We start from the raw sequence: 24,947 nt of genomic DNA, 5'->3' as shown, positions 1-24,947 counted from the left end.
GTACTTTTTTACTGTTTGGACTGTGTTTTTCATTTACCTATGACAGGAGGCAGCCTTGTGGCCTAGTGGTTAGAGCACTGGTCTTGCAATCCAGTGGTGGCCGGTTCAAATCCCACTGCTGCTCCTTGTGATCTTGGACAAGTCACTTAACCCTCCATTGCCTCAGGTACAAACTTAGATTGTGAGTCCTCCTGGGACAGAGAAATATCCAGAGTACCTGAATGTAACTCACCTTGAGCTACTACTGAAAAAGGTGTGAGCAAAATCTAAATAAATAAATAAATGTGGTCAAGGCTGACATTCAGCTCACTATATGGTTAGCTAGTGCGTTGCAGGCTGAGTAGTGGCCTTGGCCACATTAGTTGCAGGCTGAGTAGTGGCCTTGGCCACATTAGTTGCAACCAAGATTCATGGTAACCCCCCACCCCCCTGAAGGCCCATGGGCCTATCTGGATATCTGTGGTAGTCTAGTGGGGTCCATTGGGGAAGGAGCAATGCCCATTTGCTTCTCCTGACCTACACCAAATCCAATATGGCAGCCACAGTCTCTTGCCATAGTCTGACAGTACCACTAGGGATCGCTGTAGTACTGTGAGAGGCTGTGGCCACCGTATTTGATTGGCATAGCCATAGTAGGAGCAAATGGGCATAGCTCCTGCCCCAGCAGATCCCACTAGCCCATCAGGGCTTGGAGATCCTACAGAGGGGAGTGAAGGAATTATCTGCTTTGGAGGAAGGAGCCATAGGGAGGGGACCCTGAAAATTTGTCATCTGTGATGATAGAAGGGGGGTATACCCAAAATAAACAAACTTTTCAGTAAAAGACATGGAAGATGACATGAAATGGCAAGCTACTACTGAAAAGGTGTGAGCAAAATATAAATTAATTAATACATTAATTCATTTTCAGACTGCCCATCCCTATACCTTAATATAACTCATTTTGAGTTACAACTGAAAAGCTGAAAGCTAAATCCAAATGAACACATAAGTTAGAGTAGAGGAGTGTATTTATTGCTTCTATCCTCTTATTTCATCATTGTTTTTGATTAAGTTTTGTTGTTGGTTATTTTTAGCCTAACCTGATTGATTACTTGTTACGAGCATAGTAATAAATGGCAGATAAAGACCCAGCTAACCTGTTCTAAACTTCCAGCTATAAAACGTACTCATTTGTAGGATATTGTTCCTTATCCAGAGATTGGTTCTTTTTCATCTTCTCCAATGATTTTTACTATCCAGGATAGATGAGTTTACAAGTTTCAATCTGCAGTCCAGTACATATCTCTGAGGTAAAACCAAGACTGGATCAGTGTGTTCTGGTTTTGCTGGGTGAGATCGTAACCTTATTCTTTATTTCTCATTCCGGAAATGAACGCTCTATACCTGACTGCTTAAAGTACTCTGTCACTTGAACTTTAATGCAATACCACTCTGTATTTCTCATTCCGATAATGGCGATCGCCACTACGGCATAATGTAAGCCACATTGAGCCTGCAAATAGGTGGGAAAATGTGGGATAAATGTGCAATAAATAAATAAATAAATTGTAGCGCCAAATGTAGACAGTCAGATACCACTTTTTCAGTTTCAGGGGCCCTTTTACTAAGCTGTGCTAAAAAGTCCCTGCGCTATTACTAGCGTGTGGGTTTCCTGTGCACTGAGGCCACTTTTAATGTGGATGTAAAATGGCTATTTGTTCAATTAATGGCCACATGCTAATTTCCCAATTAGTGTGTGGCCATTAGTATCAGTGGCGTGGGTGGGCCAACAGGTTGGATGGGTGGGCACTAGACAGTGGTTTGCTGGTAAATGTTTAACAACAGGCTCTCTCCCCGGTCCACCTCTGCGCCCCCCTCCCTCAAAATTGCAGAGCTGGCTATAGCCGGGGAGAGAGCCTGGGGGGGGGGGGGGGGAGGCAATGCATTACTCTCTCCAGGAAAAAAAAAATTAAATGATCCCAGGTTCCAATCTAATTCATGTTTAATGTGGGATAATATGCCATAAATAAATATAAACTTTTAATGTTGAGCACCTGATTCTCAAAGTGGACATATTCCAAACACTATAATGAAAATAAAATGATTTTTTTTTCTACCTTTGTTGTCTGGTGACTTTGTTTTTCTGATCATGCTGGCCCAGTATCTGATTCTGCTGCTATCTGTCCTCTTAACTCCGTTTCCAGAGCTTCCTTTCCATTTATTTCTTTACTGTCCTCCTTTCTTCTTCATTTCTTGCTCTACATCCGTAAGTAAAAGCTGGGTCCTCTGCAGACTTGACTGTCCAGTGGATCCAGCTTCTGCCTATTTTCTCCATCCATGTGCTGTTTTTCTCCTCTCTTCCTTTTCCCTCATATATCCTTCCTCTCTCTTCCCTCCCCTCCATCCATGTCAGCATTTCTTCTCTCTCCCTTTCCCTCCATCCATGTGCATCTCCTTCCTCTGTCTTCCCTCCCCTCCATCCATGTCCAGAATTTCTTCTTCTTTCTACCCTCCATCCATGTGCATCTCCTTCTGTCTTCCCTTCCTTCCCCTCCATCCATGTCCAACAATTCTCTCCCTGCCCTCCCCTCCATCCACCCATGTCCAGCAACCATCCTCTCTCCACTGCCCTTCCTTCCATCCATGTCCAGCAACTCTCTTCTACCCTCCCCTCCATCCACCTATGTCCAACAACTCTCCTCTCCCCTGCCCTCCCCTCTATCCACCCATGTCCAGCAACTCCCCTGCCCTCCATTCATCTATCCATCCATATCCAGCAATTCTCCTCTCTCCCCTGCCCCCCTCCATCCATCCATATCCAGAAATTCTCCTCTCTCCCCTGCCCTCCCCTCCATGTCCAGCAATTTCTCCTCTCTCCCTGGTCCTTGTCCTCCCATCCATGTCCATCGATGCTCCTCTCTCCCCTTTGACCACCTCCCTCTCATTCCCTCTCCAGCACTCCCATTCCCCCCTCTGTCTCTCCCTTACCCAGTCTCCTAAATTCCTCCCCCATCTTTCACCCACTTCATTAGTCCCCCATTCCCCATACTCTGTACTTACCACCCCTCCCAGTCCCATCCATCTTCTGCTCCTTCCCTCAGCTCACTACCCCTCCCAGTCTCATCCTTCCCTCTGCTCACCACCCTCTGCTGAATAAAGAAGACAACGTGGATGCAGACAGCACAGCAGCTCACTGGTTTGCTTGCTGTGCTTTAAGTGAATGGCGACGGCTGCGCAGGGGAGTAGAAACAGATTTTTAAAAAATGGCTTCCTTCTGGAGTTGCAGCGGCGAACTGGCGGGCGGCGGCACTAAAAGCTCTTCGATTCCGTCCTTCGCTTTCCGTTTCCTGCCCTCTCAGCGTCCCGCCTTCCTTTGATGTCATTTCCTTTCGGGCGGGCGGGACGCTGAGAGGGCAAGAAACGGAAAGCAAAGGACGGAATCGAAGAGCTTTGCTGCTTTATGCTTTTAGTGCCGCTGCCCGCCAGTTCGCCGCTGCTGCAAGTCTGGAGAGATCAGCTGGGTGGGCGGGTGGGCCTGAGCTGAAATTGGGTGGGCCTGGGCCCACCCAGGCCCACCCGTAGCTATGCCCCTAGTATGAGAGCCCTTACTGACACCTAATTACTAGGTGGTAAGGACTCCCGCGCTAACCACGCACTAGTCGATTAGCATATAGCAGTGTAGCAGCGCTAGCTTATTAATGCTGGGCACGCCTACTTTCCACCCCCAAAGGTACCCCCAGAGCTAAAAAATATTTTCAAATTTTTATCACATGGGAAGTGCACGCTGATCCCCAAATTACCCAGGGATGCCTCATCGCGCCCTGCGGTAATCACATTTTAGTGCATACTGCAGCTTAGTAAAAGGACCCCTTAGTTCTCCGTGGAGGCATTTTGACTTGTTGGTCTGAAATACAGTGGTGGTTTGACTTGCTGTCCCACTATTTGTACTGTACTAGAAGAATATTACAAAGCCTACAATAGTGAAGCCTGAGGGATATTTGAACTAAGCACCCAGGAAGGGCTGGATGTTTTCAAAACAGTGAGAGGTTTGAACTGATTTCTTGAGATCTGAATCAAGTCTTGAAAACTCATAGCTCTTGCTGGGTGAAAATAAAATTTAGTTTTGTTAATACAGAAATCTAGTAGCCACATTGGTTCTGCAGGTAAAATGGATTTTTGATAGTTTATAATACTTTTTTTTTGGGGGGGGAGGGGGTAGAAGGGGTAAATTTAAAAGCTCTTTCTGTAGGTAAAACAGTACATTACTCATGGAAATGGGCTTTTAAAAAACGTGCCTGTCCTGTTTACAGGACAGTATGTGCCTAGTGCCAATCTTTGTATGCTTGTTACCTACTATACGGAAGGTGTTCCTGAGGGCATCGTGGAACCTTTCAGTAGAGGATAGACAACAAAACAGCACATTGACGATAAAAAAAAAAAAGGATCCAGTGATATAAATGAGTTCAAATTTATTCACCACAAATAAAAGAATAAATATATAAATAATTAAAATCCCGACGCGGCCATGTTTCGCCCTTTCCAAGGACAGCATCAGGCTGTAAAAACTGTCAATAAATACATAGAAAAGCTTATCAGTGTAAATAATAAAAATATTATAAATAAATCAAACAATAATCCACAGACTACAGCCACAAGTCACATATTCAAAAGGCACCAGACAATAATGAACCATAATTAAAACATTTATTTATTTATTTATTTATTAGGATTCATTTACCGCCTGTTTGAAGGAATTCACTCAAGGCGTTGTACAATAAGAATAGATCAAACATGAGCAATAGCAATTACAGCAGTAAAAATATTCAACCAACAATACAAAGTTTGGCATAGTATACTACTTGCAATATATAAACACTCAAGAAGTGAAATAAGAACAGAAGAATAGCCATACTGGGTCAGACCAGTGGTCCACCTAGCCCAATAGCCTGCTTCCAGCAGTGGCCAATCCAGGTCACAAGTACCTGGCAGAAACCCAAATACTGGCAACATTCCAGAACCTCAAAGAGTAGCAAGATTCCGGAATCCCAAATAGTAGCAAGATTCCATGTTACCAATCCCGGGGCAAGCAGTGGCTTCCCCCATGTCCATCTCAACAACAGACTATGGACTTTTCCTCCAGGAACTTGTCTAACCCTTTTTTAAACCTAGATATGCTAACTGCTGTTACCACATCCTCCGGCAACGAGTTCCAGAGCTTACATACCCAGAAGGTGTGTTCCACAATTGTTACCTAATGTTAAAAGGGTAACAATAAAAAAGAAAATATAACTATAAAATATTGGAACCAATCAATCCCCTTTTCAACAGTATAAGAATAGGACAATAAGAATATATCTTTGCTCTTAAAATGTAAACTTAGTTCAATGTGCTCTATAATTAACTAACAAACTATCTGTGCAGAAGTTGCAGAGCTCAGCTGAATAGATTTGGATATTAATTCAAAAAGCCATATGATAAAGAATAACTTGATTAAATGTGGCATAATGCCTCACTAAAAAGACATATGCCTCTCCTCAAATTAGTTCAGCTGCAATTCACTCCTTTAAAATGAAATCAAAGACACACATGCCTTCTACTACTTACTACTACTTAACATTTCTAGAGCGCTACTAGGGTTACGCAGCGCTGTACAGTTTAACAAAGAAGGACAGTCCCTGCTCGAAGGAGCTTACAATCTAAAGGACGAAATGTCAAGTTGGGGTAGTCTAGATTTCCTGAATAGAGGTATGGTGGTTAGGTGCCGAAGGCGACATTGAAGAGGTGGGCTTTGAGCAAGGATTTGAAGATGGGCAGGGAGGGGGCCTGGTGTATGGGCTCAGGGAGTTTATTCCAAGCATGGGTTGAGGCGAGGCAGAAAGGGCAGAGCTTGGAGTTGGTGGTGGTGGAGAAGGGTACTGAGAGGAGGGATTTGTCTTGATAGCGGAGGTTACGGGTAGGAACGTAAGGGGAGATGAGGGTAGGGAGGTAAGGGGGGGCTGCAGACCGAGTGCATTTGTAGGTTAGTATGAGAAGCTTGAACTGTATGCGGTACCTGATCGGAAGCCAGTGAAGTGACTTGAGGAGAGGGGTGATATGAGTGTATCGGTCCAGGCGGAAGATAAGACGTGCAGCCGAGTTCTGAATGGACTGAAGGGGGGATAAATGGCTATGTGGGAGGCCAGTGAGGAGTAGGTTGCAGTAGTCAAGGCGAGAGGTAATGAGAGAGTGGATGAGAGTTCGGGTGGTGTGCTCAGAGAGGAAAGGACGAATTTTGCTAATGTTATAGAGGAAGAAGCGACAGGTCTTGGCTATCTGCTGGATATGCGCAGCAGTAGTAAGTGGTGAATCTGCCTCACCTGAGCTGGTACTAGCTTAACAGCAGTGATTGTGGGGGTCATAGGTCGCAACATATGTTAATTAACGCACTAGATGTGAAAAGAAACATATATAAAAAATATAAAAACCCTAACAAGGATGAATAGCAGATTAGGATAACATGATGCCTCACTTAAAGGACAATATTTGGTAAGAGAATGGTGCAAAAATGATAAAAACAGTTCCCAAGTATACTCAGTAATCAAAAATGACAGAATCATGAAAGGCACCCATTTACTTCGCTGGAGACTTTTTTTTATCGTCGGTCTATTTTGTTGCCCATCTTGGATCTTGTAGATCGCCTGTTCATTTGTTTTCTAGGACTCTCGCTGTTGGGCATAATGTCTTTCTCTTGGTGGAAAGACATCCTGAGTTTTAATGATGGTCATTTAAATGATTTACTACCTCCAGAACCTTTCTTCAAAGAAAGTGAGAACTTGGAAAACCAGATTCCTGACTGGGAGGAAGCAATCAAATTGAATAAGAGACTAATCAGATTTGAGCTGGCCATTTGGAGGGGTAGGTAAGGGAAGGGAAAACGTAGAATTTTGAGTTGCCTCTTGAGCGGGAATATGGCTGAAAGCTCATCTAGGGCATCAGATGGGGCAGCACTGGGGTACGTTTGGAACTAGTCACATACTTTTGCATTTTTAGAACTATACATGCATTTTAACTTAGAAAAAGTATCTGCACAAGTTAGTAGTAGATATATTTTTTTTGTTACATTTGTACCCTGCACTTTCCCACTCATGGCAGGCTCAATGTGGCTTACATGGGGCAATGGAGGGTTAAGTGACTTGCCCAGAGTCACAAGGAGCTGCCTGTGCCGGAAATGAGAATCGAACTCAGTTCCTCAGTTCCCCAGGAGCAAAGTCCACCACCCTAACCACTAGGCCACTCCTCCACTCCGTACATGTGGTACATGTGGTAATTTGTAAAGTGAATGGACATGCAGAGCTGCCAAGGGGGCTAACCCACTCAGTGGAAGATTTAGAGCCTTTCTCACAGCTCCGCCCCTGGCCGTGATTCTATAACCATGTGCCCAATCAACGCCCATAGCCACATCCCCTTTTTGGCTGCACGCATTAGAATTTATGCACACCACTTTATAGAATACGTCTAGCGAGTTGTGTGAGTAAATTCTAATTAAAGCCCAATTAATGTCAATAACTGCCCGTTAAGTGGCAATTATCGGCACTGATTGGCTTGTTAACTAATTAAATTGCATGTGCAAATACAGAACACACCTGGATTTGCGTGTGCAGTTTTGGCTATTCTGCAGATATCCACTTAACTTACATAGCACCCATATGCAAGGGCATATACAGGACTGGAGCATGAGTAGGACATGGGCATAACTTACAGAATATTGTAAGTTACACCTGACCCTGCAGCATTTAGGTGCTCACCCTTATAAGAACGTAAGAATAGCCATACTGGGTCAGACCAGTGGTTCATCTAGCCCAGCATCCTGTTCCAACAGTGGCTAATCCAGGTCACAAGTACCTGGCAAAAACCCAAATAGTAGCAACATTCCATGCTACCAATCCTAGGGGCAAGCAGTGACTTCCCTTATGTATATCTTAATAACAGACTATGGACTTTCCTCCAGGAATTTGTCCAAACCTTTTTAAAATCTCTTATGATAACTCTATGACTGTTGTAACTGTGGATGCCTAAATGCTAGATGCACTGATACTGGGTTATAGTAACATTCTATAATGGAACCTGGGTGCCTAGGTTCCATTATAGAATATGGTCCTACCATCCACCCTCAGGGCGTCCAGTGTGATTTCCTTGATTTCTCAAGGGACCGTATTCCATCTTTTTGTAGTCTTCAGCTGACATATCTTTCTGAAAATAATGTCAATGTATCTGCACTATTCAATAAAATGTTTACCTGGTGATCAGATGGTTTTGTGCCTCGGAGCTCTGTCTCCTTTCATCTGTTAATGCCACGCCTACTTGTTGTACTAGGTATAACCCAGTTTTGCCAAGTTCAGCTGCTGCATGCTCTACCTATCTGCTGGAATTTCAGCTGTGCTATTTCTCCTTCACAAGCCCCCAGCAATCGCCAACAGCTTTCAGGATTGTGAATCCTGTTTTCCTCCTATTGATGTTCCAAGGTGAAAAGACACAGTTTACGACAGGCCTCATATTTAATATTCTGTGGCTACCTTGACTTGGAGCTTGATAAAAATGTGTTCTGGCTAGTAATCCAAGCAAGGATAATACTTAAAGCACAAAAAAGTAATGTGTTTTTAAAATATTGGGTTCCTTCTCGCAAATGGACATTTTCGTCTGACAGACTGGGCCTTATGAAGGTATGCTGCTAGGACAGATATGGGAAATGTTAGTTCAAAATGGGAGACGGTGGAGTAGGGTAAAACAGTACTTCTCAACCCTCTCCTGGAGGCACACCTAGCACCGTCAGGTTTTCAAGATTACCACCCTGAATATTCAGGAGATAGATTTGCATGCCAAGGAGGCAGTGCATGCATATCTCTCTCATGCATAGTCAATGTGGATATCCTGAAAACCTGATTGGCAGGGTGTGCCCTGAGAACTGGGTGGAGAAGCACTGGATTAAAGGTAAAGAAGGAAAGAAGGACTGTAGGTGGAGACGAACCAGATGGAGATCAGAGAGACAGGGAGAAAGAGGAGCACTTTCAATGGTATCATAACTAGGTTTCTGTCTGTCTTCTACAGCACCCCCAACTTTCATTGAAACTCCCCCTCAGTACGTGGAAGCAAAGGAGGGCAGTAGCATCACTCTGACTTGTGTTGCTTTTGGGAACCCCAAACCCACTGTCACTTGGAAGAAAGAGGGAGCTGAACTGGCAAAGAACGGGAAGTACAAGGTAAGCTGTGCATCCTGCTCTTCCAGCTTACTTCAGTGATGACCATGCGGATTTGGTGTTGAAGGGTTAATGGGGCTGTTTGCTCATCGCCTGCTAGATCCTAACTTTGGCTGTAGCCACAAGGTGGACTGAGTTGCCTGTGGTGCTTTCCCACTGCACAACCACAGTACATTCATTACTGTTCATGGTGGTTCATCCCATGGCGACAGTTTTGAGAAAATCTCACCAAAGAGATAACTTGTACTGTAACCCAGGGTCCATATTGTGGCACTACAGAAGCTGCCTTAAGTAGGTAAATGTGTTAAATGCCAAACGAGTGGGGTTTTAAAAAATAAATTTCCTCTTTTAGCCTTCTGGGTCATTTTTTTTTGTATAGAAAAACATGATTTATAATTTAATTCTGGTATCCTAAACTCTTTGTAGATTTAACCCCATGTACATTGATGGTGTTGCATGAATAATAAATAGCTGTAATAATTCAGAAGTGAGAAAATGTCTGTCTCTACATTTCTTCTTCCCTCCTTGTTGTGCCCTTGACCACAAATTCGTTGCCTCTTTGAAAACACTCAATTAGTGGTTCAGAAGACGAGGAGGAGAATAGAGGATTTAAAGGCCTCCCCAGCCATTTGGCGCTAACTTAATTCTTCTGGAACCGTGATTTTTTTGTAGAATGGGAGCATTTTAGTGAAAAAAAACCAAACAAGTGAGTTATTGTAAAATAGCACTTAGGTACCCTGCTAGCACTTAACGCAGCTAGGTGAACACAAAAGTGTATATGTGCTCATATTCTAGACCAGTGGTCTTCATTAATTTTTAAGCTGGGGCCACTTTGGATTTTAATGAGCTGATGGAGAGCCATCAAATATCTTCCCATGCAGGGTCACAACACTGCTGACCAGTGTGTGTGTCCATGACATTCATCCCCACCAGCCCACCTTCAAAATTCATTGGGGGGTGTCCTCAAGGTCATGAGCATTTCCAAATACATTAGCTTTTGTCTATTAAGAAATACCTTGTCCTTCAAGAATGCAGCCCTTCTCCCCATCCACTTTGCCCTTTCTGACTTGACCCTGGATAGAGAGGCAGAGTAGCAGGAAACAAACCCTCAAAAAGACAAGGCAGGATGCCACTGGTTCCTGGATCTTGCACTGAAGAACACTGTTGTAGACATTTACCCGCACAAGGGGCCATGGGCACCTAGATATAGACGAAAGGGCAATTCTATGTGGCCACATCTCTGTGTTTAGTATTAGCAAACTAGTGCATTTATCCACTGATAGTCCTGGATGGTAGGCAGTAACCTGGGTTATTTATACTTTGTGTTCTGTTTTAGTTTATAGCTGTGGGGGGTAATTTTTATAAGAGACTTGAGTATTAGAACAGTGCTTTACACACTCAAGTAGGTAATTTAAACATCTCATGGACCTAATTTTCAAAAGTTTTATACTCCTAACATTGAGAGTTATGCTCATAAATTGGTCTGTTTTAAAATTTACTAGAGTTAAGTGCATACACTTTTACTCAAAACTCCACTAAACTCTTAAATTTAAGAGCATAAAAAGAGGGTGGAATGGAGCAGATTATGGCCGGGAAGATAAATTAGAGCTTAGCACTGCCGTTAAAATAACTCCTATCAGTTTTTCCCACTGCATTTCTACTTCTCCTAGATATTCTCATCCAGCTAACAACTTCTTGAGGTATTCTCCCATCTCAACAAAGTTTTTGTTTGTTTGTTTGTTTTTGTAGTGTTGAACTTTCACTTTTGAATGAACCCTCTCCACCTCCATCTGGTGATCACTGGATGCCAGATGATCACTCCGTTCATAGGCACAAAATCCGGTATGACCCCATCCCATGTGGGTTTCATTACTAATTGCTGGAACAGTTCTTCCTGTAGAAAATCCAGGATCTCTCCATTTCTAAACAACCCAGCAAAAGGGATACCCCAATCAACATCTGGCATATTAAAATCACCTATTATTGTTCATTCAGGCTTAATATACTGCCTAGTATGCAAGGGATGTTAAGGCAGTTTACAATGTGTAAAATAAATCTAAAAGACTGAAAGGAGCTCCATAAATGAATAGGAAAGATTGCAGTATACACAAAAGCATAACAATAAGTTTAGACACTATCATGCCCCTCCCTTTGCCATGTCCCCTTTTCATATCTGCATGAAAAAATGTATGCACACTTCTTTACAGAATAGCGACTATAAAGACTTGTGCGTAAATTTCAAGTATTGCCAGTAATTGACTGTTAATGCCTAATTATCAGTGCTAATTGGCTTGTTAAGCAATTAAATTGATGACACAATTTAGCATGTTCCCAAATTTGCGTGCACAGTTTTGAGCACTACATATAAATATATATATGGGTACTTATTTTGTACCTGGGGCAAAGGAGGATTAAGTGACTTGCCCAGAGTCACAAGGAGCTGCAGTGGAAATCAAACCCAATCCCCCTGGTTCTTAGGCCACTGCACTAACCATTAAGCTACTTCACTCCATTACTTCTGTTCTCTGCAGATCTATCATATGAATATTTACTACGGATATTCTGAAAATCTGACTGGCTAGGTGTGTCATAAGGACTGGGTTGAGAACCCCTGCTGTAGATCCAGAACCTTATTCCCCATACTACGAGCATTAGTAACATTAGACCATATGTGCTGATGCAAAGAATATTTGTGAATGGAAGTATAGGAGCTGACCACATTGTCAGTGTTGTGTGTTTATTTACATGTTACTATTTTTTTGGAAGGAGGTTACTTGATAGACCTGTTGGCTGGTTACAGTGGTAGCTGGTCCATCAGCTGAATCGCACATGCTATAAAATGGTGGGTTTTGTGTTCCTTGGGAGAACTCGTCCCAATGAATGGATACCTCTCCTCCCCCCCACCTCTGTGCATAAGTGGGGGATAAATAGGTGTTCTATTTATGGTGTCCTGATTCTGCTACTTCTGGCCCATAGCAACTTAGGGTTATATAGTTATTGTTTTTGTTATGTTTTTAATGGCTAGTTTGTTAAAAATATCTTCTTTCAATGTCTAAGGCATTAACAATTCAATAACATGGAAAAATGTATGTTTATACTTGAAACATCAAAATCCCGAAGTGGTCTTGTTTCAGTAAATTCATCTCACTCACAAAGAGTCTCTAAAACTTAGTAACGTTAACTATAAGGTTGTAGCTTTTTGGCAGCATGTGGGAAGCAGAATGTTATTGCCATACTACTTTGTAGAGCATTACCAGCCACCATTTAATCTCAGAATGGAGATATCAGACATTCAGGTTTATGACACAATATTTTCATTCTGTAATATTTATGCTTCAGTAATTAATTTTCTGGGTTTGTTTCTCTTTAGCAGATTGTTTGTTGTTGGGGCTACAAGGTACTCTCATAATGGGTAGACACTTTAATTTGCCCTTGGCTAGCATATTAGATTGTCAAGGAAGAATTAAATATAATCATCCAAAAGCTTGGCAGACTCTTCAGTCTATAAGGAATTGGGTCTTCTTGATCCCGGTTAACATCCAGTCCTTTGCTCTTTGCTTTAAATATGTGGGACCAGTAGATGGATAAATGTTATCTAGATAAAAAGAGGCATGAACAGGGATGTTCTAGGAGCATGGCGTAGAGAAAACCAGATAGTAGCAATATTTAGCCACTATCTGATTTACTTTATCCATTTATCTCAGCCACAGACATGACAGGTCTAACATAAGTGGATAAAAATAGCTCCATTGATGATTATTAAACTTGAAAGCAGAGCTGTAGCAAGCTATAATTGCACCGTGTGTAATCATCTACCATGCTGCTCTGCCCCCTGAAATTTTCCCCTTTGAAGACCCCTCAAGTTCATCTATCTCCTGCCTAAAAGACCCCCCCCCCCCCCGCAGTGCTGAATGCCTCCCTACCTCCCTCCCGCCTCTCCCCACAACATATGATGTAGTATCTCCATCTCTCCTTTCTCCACTCCTCTCCCTGGAATCCCCTTCTTTTCAAGCCTTCCTGTCCTAGCTAGAGGGTCATGTTGAACAAGCACAGCAATGTTCCACAGAGCATCCCACTCTAGTGCAGTGTGAGGCACAGCTGGATCCTGCCCTCTTTGACACACACTTTCTATTGCTGTGTAAGCAGGACCCAGTAGTGCCTCACAATATGCTTCAGCTGGAGGCTCTGCAGAGTAGTGTTGCTGTGCTTTTTCAATATGATCCTTTAGCTGGGACAGGAAGGTTTGAAGAGAGTGGGATTTCCAGGGGTAGGAAATGGAGAGGTGGAGATGCTGCATCATTTGTTTGGGGAGGTGGAAGGGATGGGAGGGAGACAGGGAGGCACTCTGTGCTGCAGCATTTGGGAGGGGGCAAAACCAATGGTCAGGGTGTGTTTTGGTAACCCTACCTCTTTTGCTTCCTGTGTAGCCACACTGGTGGGTCGATGATCAGAAGCAAACGCAGGCGCTAGAGGCTGTTAGCGCCATACTAGTGCCTGCGTTTGCTACCGCCCCATGATCAGAGCCCCCGAGTGCGTGAAACAACGCACTCGTGGGCTCTGAATACAACTAACTTGCAAGTGCATGCAAAACAAGTAGCATTCAAATGCATGCTAAACCTTTTCCTCCCCAATGATCAGCAACCAGCGTGTCAAACATTGGCTCACTGGCCGCAGCAAACCCTATGCCAGCTCAGAGCAGGCGTTAGGGTTTGCAGACCATTGGGGAGGAAAGGTGAGCCCTGTCCAGTATGCATTTGCAGGCTAGCAGTCCCCCGACCCCCCCCCCCCCCCCGACACAGGTTCAGGGGGGGCTGGAGATCCAGTGGGTCTTCAGCCCCTTTAACCCCCCTGGCATCCCCTCCCATGAATGCCCTCCCCACCCCACCCCGGAGTGATCTTAGTGGCCCTTCCCCACCCCTACCTTCGGTGGAGGAGGGAGGTGGCCTCCCTTCTCTTCCATCGGTGCTGCCTCAAAAATGATGAGGCCCTGCCCATTGCATCCTGGGATGCACTGGACAGACCTTCACACCATATAAAGAAGAGCCCTGCCCAGTGCATCCCAGGATGCAGTGAGCAGGGCTGGGTGCCGTCATTTTTGAGGTGGCGCTGATGGAAGAGGAGGCAGGCCACCTTCCTCCACCGAAGGGGGTGAGGAAGAGCTGCTATGACCACCAGGGGTGGGGATTGACTTGCAGCCCGCTGGGCCACCAGGGCTCCATTCATGTGAGGGGATGCCGGAGGGGGGGTTAGGGGGGCTGGAGACCCACTGGATCTCCAGCCCCTCCTGAACTTGTGTCGTGGGGGGGGGGGGGGGGGGGTTGGGGAGACTGGAAGTCCGCCGGACCTCCAACCCCCCATGTCACTTGACTCAGGGTGGGGGTACTTGGGGGTCTGGTGGTCCCATAGACCTCCAGCCCCTATGTTTGACAGGTCTGGGCTTTTGACAGCCTAGACCTGTCAAACAAGTGCAGGAGGATATAGACCTGTCAAACAAGTGCTGGAGGATTGTGCCCGAGCGCATGCTCAGGCACAATCCTCTCGCACTTTTACCCTATGATGATAGTGAATAGCATGCTTAAATTTGCATGGTATTATCTCTGATCATAGGGGCGGTAAAGCCCTGCGCTGTTCTAGCGCAATTTTTAGAGCGCTGTTTGGAACAGCACGGGTATTTCTATCATCTGCCCATTGTATACCTTGCTACAGCCCTGCTTGAATGGGTAACAATTAAAAAAAAAAAAAAAGATAACAGCAAAGTTAAACATAGCTCAAAACTTAACAAAAACACCCAAACATCCCTTAAAAATAGCAATAAGTCATGATCCAACAGACAACAGTTAAAAACCTGGCTGCACACTTTGTTGCAGTCTCCTCATTTTCCAGGGCAGCCTTTTTGATTTTCCAATAGATGTGCCTAGGTGTCTGTTACTACTTTATGAAGCCCTCTGAGAACACCCAATCGTGTTTATCACTCAGTGCCCCACCTCCCATGATTAAAGGCTTTCAACCTTTGTGGCCACATCTCCACTTGCCTTCTGTACTAGCAAACAGGTGCATTCAATTAAATTAAAATCTAGAGCAGATATTTAAAAGCAAGAGCAGAAATCACATAGCTTCTGCAGGGAGATTCAGTAACAGTTGGGACTCAAAATTAGAGCAATGACCTTAATTAAATAAAATTAGAGAAAACTTGAATAAAATACCAATATTCTAGTCCTTCTTGAACTTAGTATAAGTGGATGGCTCACTGAAAATCCTCTTAAAGAAAACCAGAAAAGTCTTCCAGTTATCTTTAAGTGGGACCAGTATTCAGCAGGGCAGTCTCCAAAATATGCATTGTTTCACGCGCTCGAGGGCTCTGATCATGGGTCGGCAGCAAACTCTGGCGCTAGTATGGCGTTAACAGCCTCTAGCGCCAGAGTTTGCTTTTAATCATGAGGGCCTCAGTCTCTTAGGAGACATCCCCTGCAACACCTATTGAGATGTGGCACTGAGTGTTTTATCTGGTCTTGTTGCTTTCCAGGTGGGTGATGGGAGCTTGACGGTATTTTCCATTGGCCGAGATGATAGAGGTGCTTACACCTGTCGTGCACACAGTGTTCAGGGAGAGGCAGTATACACCACACGTCTCCTGGTACAAGGTAACTTCCTTTCTCTCTCATCTGCACTATAACATCATCACACTTCAACATCTGGAGGGCACAACCTCGTAGAAGGGATAGCCGCAGATATTCAGCCTAGCATAATGGTTCTCAGTCCGGTCCTCGGGGCAAACACAGTCAGTTTTCAGGATGCCCAGCATGAATATGCATGAGAGAGATATGCATGCACTGCCTCCAGTGTATGTAGATGTATCTCATACATATTCATTACAGATACCCTGAAAACTAGACTGACTAGTGTGTCCCGAGAACTGGATTGAGTCCCAGTGGCCTAGCAGAGTGATGAGCAAAAAGTACTAGTGTCTTAAAACTCTTGATGGTTGTTACTTTTATGTGCTTTTTTCCAGAATTCCTGTACTCTTGCTCCCTCCCCACAAAGGAGGGGAAGTGGGACTGTTTGGGTGCACATAGTAATGTGCAGTGCAGTGTTTTCTATGATTCCTGTAACAGCATATCAAAACTCTGGCAATGACGTGGTCTTTGCAGTTTGTGATATCTTTCAAAGGGCCAACCTAAGGATTATCCAGAGGTGCTGTACGCATCGGAGGGAAGTGCAAGGAAAATAATTTCCTTTCTTTCTTTTGTGAGAAAGCAACAAGGCAAACTTTCCCCCAAATCTAACTCGGAGGATAAAAGCAAGAGGCAGATGTAATAAGAAGATAAACAGTCTTTATTTAAAATCCAAAGGCTCCCACAGCCTCTTGCTTTTATCCTTCATTCTTTTGGCCTGATTTTGGTTGTTTTGATTCATTTCAGAAATTGAATGCATGCAATATCTTGGGTATAACACAAAAATATTTTAATTCATGTAGAACAACTTTACACACATTCATTTGGAGGTTTTATATGTATAAAATTGATTTAGTGCCCATTCTATACACAGAGAATTTTCTGAACCAAAAGCTTAAGCTGAATGCACAACCTTTGTCCACAAATTGTGGAGGCTACACAGGCCTCTCCTTAAGCTAAAATGTACATATTGGTACGGGGGTGACACAAGCCCACCTAGGTGCAAGGTCTGTGGATACTTTTTTACCTGTTTATTTTGCAGCTAGTTTTCCAAAAAGAAATAACCCAGGGCAGTAAAACAGGAACTGTGAACCTTGCACCTGTGGTTTCCGGGAGGGGGGGGGGGGGGGGATAGGAGCACATCTACACATACAGTTTATTTCCCTGAGCTAGCCATGGTCCCCAAGAACATCTTTACTTATATGCACTACCTGGGGTGTCGCTTCCATTCAGGATTAGGGGGCATGCAATGAAGCTACAAAGTAGTAAATGTAAAACAAATTGGAAAAAGTATTTCTTCACTCAACATGCAATTAAACTCTGGAATTCATTGCCAGAGAATGTGGTAAAAGCACTTAGCGGGGTTTAAAAAAGGTTTGGCTAGCTTCTTAAAAGAAAAGTCCATAAGCCATTATTAAGATGAACTTGGGATAAACACACTGCTTATTTCTAGGATAAGCAGCATAAAATATATTGCACTGTTTTGGGATCTTGCCAGGTAGTTGTAACCTGGATTAGCCACTGTTGGAAACAGGATACTGGGCTTGATGGACCTTTGGTTTTTCCCAGTATGGCGACACATGTTCTTATGCAGGAGGGTACAGAAACTTCTCTGGCATAAATATTTAGCTTGCAGCAGTGAGCATTACCCCCAGATATACAATATTAGGCCATGTCCAGTCACCAGCATTGAATATTCGGGTTTATGCGTCCAGTTATCTCTTATGCAATTAAGTGCAATATTCAGCACTTAACCACTTGTGACATTCATAAAGATCTGATTTGGCCACATAACTTAGGAGATTAAATGCTGAATATTTTCACTTAACCATATAAGTGCCAGCTCCACCTTCTGACCATCCACAAAATAGCTCCTTTTCAGTTTGGTGGTTAAGTGCAGCTGAATATCAGCAGATAGCTCTGCACAGGTGATTTAAGTGGCTGGGAGCCTCGCCTGTCTGCTTAAATCACTTCTATGTTTAAGAAGCACCTGAAGACCCTTGGGCTGATATTCAAAACCATTTAACTGGCTGAAAACAGCTGCTGACCAGTTAAATCGCTTGTTCAGGGCTATCCACTAATTTTTAACAGCATTTAAACTGTTATCGCCTCTGAAAATGAATGGCGCCTAAGTGAAAATCAGTTATTTTAGGGGTGCTCTGGGGGTGGAGTCAGCATTTGGCTGGTTAAGTCGATATTCAGCACTTAGCCGGCCAGGGAAACTGCATAAATGGGACTGCATAAAACACAGTCCTATCTTTATGCTGTACCTATGGCCAGTTAAGTGCTGAATATCGACTAGAGAGTTGAGTGGGAGCGGGGACAGCGGGAATCCAACGGGGATCCTCTTTAGGTCCATGGATATCTTGCAGGGATGGACCATGATCCACAGGGATCCTGCAGGGATAGTCCCGGGTTCCCATGGAACCACACAAACCGACCAATGCTTTCCTTCCCCGCACATACATGAAGTCACCCTGGTGGTCTGGTGGCTTTTTTCAGAGTAAGAAAGAGCCCCACTCTTTCCTGCTCATTGCCCCTGATCTGTTTCACTGCCACCACTTGTTTGAAATGGCTGCCGACACTTCAAGCGGTGGCCTCATGAGACTTCAGCGGAAGTCTTGTGAAGCCACTGTTCGTGATCTCGGCAGCCATTTTGAACAAGTGTCTCACAGCAAGACGGATTAGCAGCAGCGTGCAGGAAAGAGTGGGGATCTTCCTTTCCCCGAAGCAAGCTACTTGACCACCAGGGTGACTTATGTAGATATAACTATCATGAAATAAAAACTGAATATCACTAAAACATCTTCAAAAATTATTGCTGGTAGAAAACAGCACTAATGAAGGCTGTGTTTTGTGCTCATTTTTCTACACTGTTCTATACACAGTGCTGTAGCGAGGGTAGCTGACACCTGGGGCGGGTCGCCGCTGCGCACCCCCCCCCAGGAGCACGTACTTACATCGCAAAGCGGCGAGGGACAGGCTGTAGGGCCGATCCGCCCCGACTGCACGTTGCTGGGAGCTGCGTCGGCTCCGCTGGTTCCCTGCTCTCTCTGCCCTGGAACAGGAAGTAACCTGTTCCGGGGCAGAGCGAGCAGGGAGCCAGCAGAGCCGACACCCCCCCCAGCGGCATGCACCCGGAGCGGACCGCCCCACCGCCCCCCCCTTCCTACGCCACTCTCTATACAATACAGTAATACATGGCCAAATTTCAGTGAGGATATCCTATTTACCGATGGGTTCATCTTAACTGTTGTACTCTGCTTCGGGAAGCTTGGTGTTATAAAGATTGGAAGTAAAATTAAACTTTTATTGGGGCACATGGAATCACATCTTCACCTCATCTCTTTTGTACGAATGGATTATTCTGTTTTGAGCATATTTCAGGGGCAACTGATTTTCATAAGTCAAAATAATAAAAATAAATATTTCATTTAGATCTGTTTCTTTTGTGTGTATGTGGGGGGGGGGGGGGAGCAAGGTGACTGCGGTGTAGCAGGGGCTGAGATGGAGGAGAATACTTGCGGCAGGGATGGGTGGGGATGGGTTAGATACCTGCGAGGACGGGTTAGATTCCTGCAGGAATGGGTTGGATTTCTGTCCCCATGCAACTTTGTAATATCGACTTAACCGGCTATGCGTTAGCTGGCTCTGCAAAAACCAGTGCTGAAGCCCAGTCATGGCCTGGCTTTGAATATTTGGGAATAATGCCAGCAACAGTCAGCAAAACGCTCACTGCCGTCAGCTGAATATTTACCCCCATGTTTTTTTCTAGAATGTGACCGATGACCTTTCTGCAACTGTCTTGTCTGTTATATTGACCTTGATTTTCATGTATTAATGGTTGCTTTAAGTAGTTTGTAAGCCACCTTGATGGACTTTTGCTTTACCGCCATTCTGACAAAGTAATTAAATAATGATCATAGATGACTAACTTCCCAGTTACCTGGCTAGATCCCTTTCGAATCCTCTTCCTCTGATGCCCTGTTGGCATAATGCAGTAGTAGAGTGTTCACTGGAGGGAGAGGTACTGGTAGAAAGTTTTGGAGGTGGAAGGTACAAATAGTTATTATCTTTTCATCTGTAACTGTCCCTTTTTCATTCAGTACAGCAGCATCAGCAACAGCTTTAAAGACATCTGGTTTATGAAATTGTGTTTCAATAGAGAGGGAATTGAGTAACAAGGCTCAGGGAACAGAAGAAATTGCAGAGGCAATCGTTCTTCTCTCTGTCCCCCCTCCCCATCACTCTGATCCACATATCTATTCTGCATGCCTTGAATGTTAACTAAAGGGGGGAGTAGGTAGGTGGAGAAAGTCCCCTGTCAGTCAGAATACCTTCCTTCCCATCTGTCTCCCCATGAAGGTCTGTGACCCTGACCAGAACTGACTGTTAGATTGTCTGCTCCCAACCTTCCTTCCCACCCCCAATCTGTCTCTGTTTTTTAATCCTTCTATCTCCCTCTTCTTCCCTTTCCCCTCCCCCTCTGCCCTGCACTGAAGGAGAAGGGGTTGACTGGCAGAGTGAATTTTGAGCATCTATTTCATGCATAATTAGCTGAAGCCTGTGGAGTCCTTGCTGTGGGTTTGATTAAGATTGCCCTTTTAGAGAGGATGTGAAAGAAGGAAGGGAAGGACATAAGAGAATACAGGCAGCTGATGACTCTTTCCCCTGCAGTTCTCTGCAAATTGGGTCTTTCTCTTTGTCCTCTTCTTCAGGGCATCTCCTTCTCTCCCCCCTCTCTGCTCCTTGCCCTCCTCCTTCATTTGCACCCTTTTCCTCCCCTCTTTTTTTTGCAGTGAGATGTGGAGAGCTGAAGTCTGTTATTGCTCCTCCTTTCTCTTTCAGTCTGTGCACACTAGGGAGCAGGGCCGCTGAGGGGGAGGAAGGGGGGAAAGATTCCCCCCCCCCTTGGCTCTCTCTCTCTCCTGCTCCTGACAGGACCTGGGTGATCCTGTCTGTTGGACAGAAACAGGAGAGAGAAAATTCAGGCGCCGGGCCCCCCCCTTAGAGGCTGGAAAGGAGCAGACACAGGTCTTCCCGGCCTCTGGTTTGGCTGGTGGGGGTCCCCGGGCCCTGCCAGCAGAAGAAACCTTCCTCCAGCACAGTTCTTCACTCCGCCGCATTGCTTGCCCTGCGGTTGCTTTCCTCCTCAGGTCGTGCATGCTCTGTTTTGATGAAATTGAGCATTTGCAACATGAGGGGAAAAGCAGCTGCAGGGACAGGGCAGGCTGGTCATTTTATTTTTCTTATTATGTTGGCCCTAGTCTCTGGTTTCTGCTTTCTTCTCTTAACTGTTTTGCCAGAGTCTCCTTGTCCATTTGGCACTTTTCTCTCCATGTCCACCATCTGTTTTCTCTCTGCCTCCCTATCTCTGTGACTTAGCATCACCCCTATCTTCCCACCAAGTTGAGCATCTCCCATTTCTGTGTCCCTATCCCCCCCCTCTCATTTCCTTCGCTCCTGTCTCTCTCTCCTGGCCAGCATCTCTCCCTCTCTCTTTCCTCCCTATGCCCCCCCCCAGGGATCCAGCAAGTGTTCTCTCTTCCCTTGCTCCTGTTCTGTCTCCCCTTTGCAGGACCAGCACCTTCCCTCTTCTTTCTTTCACCACAGGTCCTGACATCTCTCTCTTTCCTTTTCCTTGCCCCATTCTAAAGTCCAGCACCTCTTTCCCTATCCGCACCCTCTTTCTTCCTCACTCACTCATTTGATCTCTCTTCCCTACCTGTCCATCTCCTCTCTCATTCCTCTCCTCCCCCTGATACAGCACCACTCACTCCTGCCCCCTCCATCACATGCAGGTACTTATCACTCCTGACCCCCCCTCCCAATCCCATGCATGTACCTCTCACTCCTTGCCCTGGTGGTATAGGGTTCTGTTGGGCATCAGCGATCCCCAGCTGCTGTTGCCCATGCCAGCTCCACAGTTTAAAATGGTGGCACTTAACCGGAGAGTGCCACTGAATATCTGCGCAGACCACTGCGATACTCTATGCTTGATGCTGGACAGTCTGGAGGTGGAGCAAGGTGGATCTGCAAGTTATCTAGGCTCCACCTATATTACTTTTTAGGGAATTCTGCACAAAAAAATTTGAAAATTCTGCACAAATTCTCCCCCCCCCCCAATTTGATAGTGGCCCTCCACATGCCCCATCTGTTTTTTTCAGCCTCTCCCCACACCATCTCCATTTTTTCCAACCCCCACTCCCTGCCTCCTTCCCTGCATACTTAACCACTCCAGCGAGGCAAGAGGAGGAGCTGCAGAGCTGCACATCAGGCTGCTTCCTGCTCCTCTGCCATCCAGGGCCTGACTGTTCCTTTGAGCCTCCTGGGCCTCTGTACATCCGTGCGGCTTAAAGGAACCACCGGGGACCAAGGCGGCAGAGGAGAAAGCAACTGAGGGGGCAGGGGGCGGACAAAATTCCCCAGGACCAGCCTCAAAGGAGGTCTAACGCCAGCCATAAAATCTAGACGTGTTCTCCGTGGTCCAATATCACTGTTGATCTTCCCTCCTCCCCTTCAGCGGTCCTCCATCCTTCATTGCTTCCTCTAGCCAGCCCTGGAAACGTTCTCTTTGCTGTGTCCTGCCCAGTGGCGTACCAAGGGGGGGGGGGCAGTGGGGGCGGTCCGCCCTGGGTGCATGCCGCTGGGGGGTGCCAGGGCAGAGGGAGCTGCAGCGAACGAGCGAAGTTAGCGAACTCGGAGTCGACAGGCGCGTGCCGCGGCACCCCCTCCAGCGGCGTGCACCCAGGGAGGTGTCATTTCGCCGGGGGGGGGGAGGTGTCATTTCGCAGGGGGGGGCGCATCGGCGATCCGCCCCGGGTGTCATCCAGGCTAGGAACGCCACTAGTCCTGCCTCCTCTGACACAACTTCCTGTGTCCACGTAGGTGAGACACAGCAGAGGAAACGCTTCCAAGCAGAAGCGGAGCCAGGTTAAAAGTGCAGGGGCAGTGAGAGCAGCATGAGAGCGGACTTCCACCGGCGCATGTTTTAAATGCAACACGTTGAGTAAAAAATAGGCACCGGCGCCAGCGGAAGTCCGTTTGGGGAGCGGCTTCACCCCTGGTGCCCCCCCCCAGCTACGCCACTGCTTCCAAGGCCAACCAGAGACAGCTTATTCTCCTTACTGATTCTGCTGGCAGCCCACAGAATGATGGAGCACCACCAAAAGTGAGGAGGGAAGGATAACGGCAACACCGGACCATGGGGGGGGGGGGGGAGAGGGGTAAAGGATGCCAGCCTGTGTGCAGGGAGGGAGAGAGAAGCCAGTAAGCAGGTAAGGGGGAGAGGGACAGAGTTGGCAGATCATGGGGGCGGGGCCCTTAAAATTGTTTGCACTGTCCCCGCCAGTGAAGAAACAGGAAGTGACATCATCGAGAGTGGGATGTGGTAGAAGGAAACCTGCAGGGCTGGCACAGGTTGTTTACTGTAATCGCTGCAGGTGACAGCTCAAAGGTAGATGCGGGTGGGGGGAGGGTTCAGAGAGAGATGGGCAGCTGTCACGAGAGAGTGGGAGAGAGAGAGAGAGAGAGAGAGAGAGAGAGAAGAGTGAGGCACTGCCAACAAGGTGATTTGGGGACTACTAGACTGGGTGGGCCTGAAGCAAGAATGGGTGGGCCTGTGCCCACCCAGGTCCAACCTTAGCTACGCCAGTTATAAACCCCAGTATTCAAACACACAAAATCTGTTAACTATTGGTTGACCCTTGTATGAATATATACTAAATTGAGAACTTATGATATCAAGCAACAATACTTTTAAATAAGAAGTTCTGAGGTCTTTTCACCACCAGTTTAATGGTGGTTTACTTTGAATATATTTATCATAGTTGCTTTATGAGACATAAGCTGATAGCACATTCTGGGCTTCTTTTAGAAAGCTATGCCAGTGATTCCTGCACAGCAAATGAGAGTAAGCCCATTCAATTAATATGGGCTTTCTCTCATTTTCCGCTTGGGAATCGCTAGCGTGGTTTAGTAAAAGACGCCCTTTGTGGGTTTTTTTTAAATATCTGATATTTTTGCGCTGCCTTCATTTTGGTTTGTGTAGTTGACATAGACCCTCTCCCACCCCCCCATCCCCCAAATATGCTGTCATGCACACAGTCACCCACCCACCCTCACTCTCCTTAAAAGTCTGTTCTTTAGATACATTCCTTTTAGATATACTGGGCCTAATATTTAGCCCACAGCAGGCAGCAGTTTTAAAGCCGCTGACAAACACAGGCTGAATCAAAACTGGATATTCAATTCTGGGCTCTGTCTGGCTTCTGGCATTGAATATCTGGGTATGTGTAATTGTGCATTCACCTGGAAGTTAACTGGACACCACCTGTGCCCAATTAGCTCATTGGATAAAATGTGGACAGCTTACTTAAGCAGTTAGTGGAATGAATATCACTGGTTAAGTGCCAGCTCCACCCCTGGACTACTCTGGCATTAACTGGACAGTGCCAGAGAATATTTCGCAGCACTATACATGTAAGTCTCTCACGTGAGACTCTCCTGCCCAGTTAATCTCTTTTGAATGTTGACCTTGCTGAGTTTATGCACTCACACATGCAGACGGATGTATGCATACACACTATTAACGTATTGGAGGAGTAGCTTAATGGTTAATGTTAAGTACATAGTACATAAGCATTGCAATGCTGGGACAGACCAAGGGTCCATCGAGCCCAGCACCCTGTCACCGATAGCGGCCAAAAGAACAAGCAATGTGTCCCGCCCATCCTAGAAATACTGTATTCCCTCGTCCATTCCATAACATTCTATGGCTTTTTCCTCCAGGAAGCCGTCCAACCCTTTTTTGAAATCCGCTAAGTTAACCGCCTTAACCACCTTTTCCGGCAGTGAATTCCAGAGTTTAACTACGTGTTGAGTGAAGAAACATTTCCTCTGATTTATTTTAAATTTACCACACTGCAGCTTCATCGCATGCCCCCTTGTACTAGTAGTTTTGGAAAGTGTAAACAGACGCTCCACATCGACCTGTTCCATTCCACTCATTATCTTATGGACCTCTATCATATCTCCCCTCAGCTGCCTTTTCTCCAAGCTG

The 24,947-nt window shown here is 45.6% G+C and overlaps 1 protein-coding gene across 1 annotated transcript in view; it reads left to right on the top strand.

Moving 5' to 3' along the window:
* The window catches only part of IGSF9B (immunoglobulin superfamily member 9B), a 179,031-nt gene that overhangs the window by 76,859 nt on the left and 77,225 nt on the right, over positions 1–24,947 (top strand). The window contains exons 5-6 of the mRNA XM_030220462.1: positions 9,067–9,218; positions 15,739–15,856. Of these exons, the coding sequence (XP_030076322.1) occupies positions 9,067–9,218; positions 15,739–15,856 (270 nt within the window). The remainder of the gene's footprint in view (positions 1–9,066; positions 9,219–15,738; positions 15,857–24,947) is intronic.

Source organism: Microcaecilia unicolor, chromosome 12 (genome assembly GCF_901765095.1).
Source record: "Microcaecilia unicolor chromosome 12, aMicUni1.1, whole genome shotgun sequence".
In the NCBI taxonomy this organism is placed as follows: Eukaryota; Metazoa; Chordata; class Amphibia; order Gymnophiona; family Siphonopidae; genus Microcaecilia; species Microcaecilia unicolor.
The sequence above is the reverse complement of the archived record's forward strand: the minus strand, read 5'-3'. Positions and strand labels throughout refer to the sequence as shown.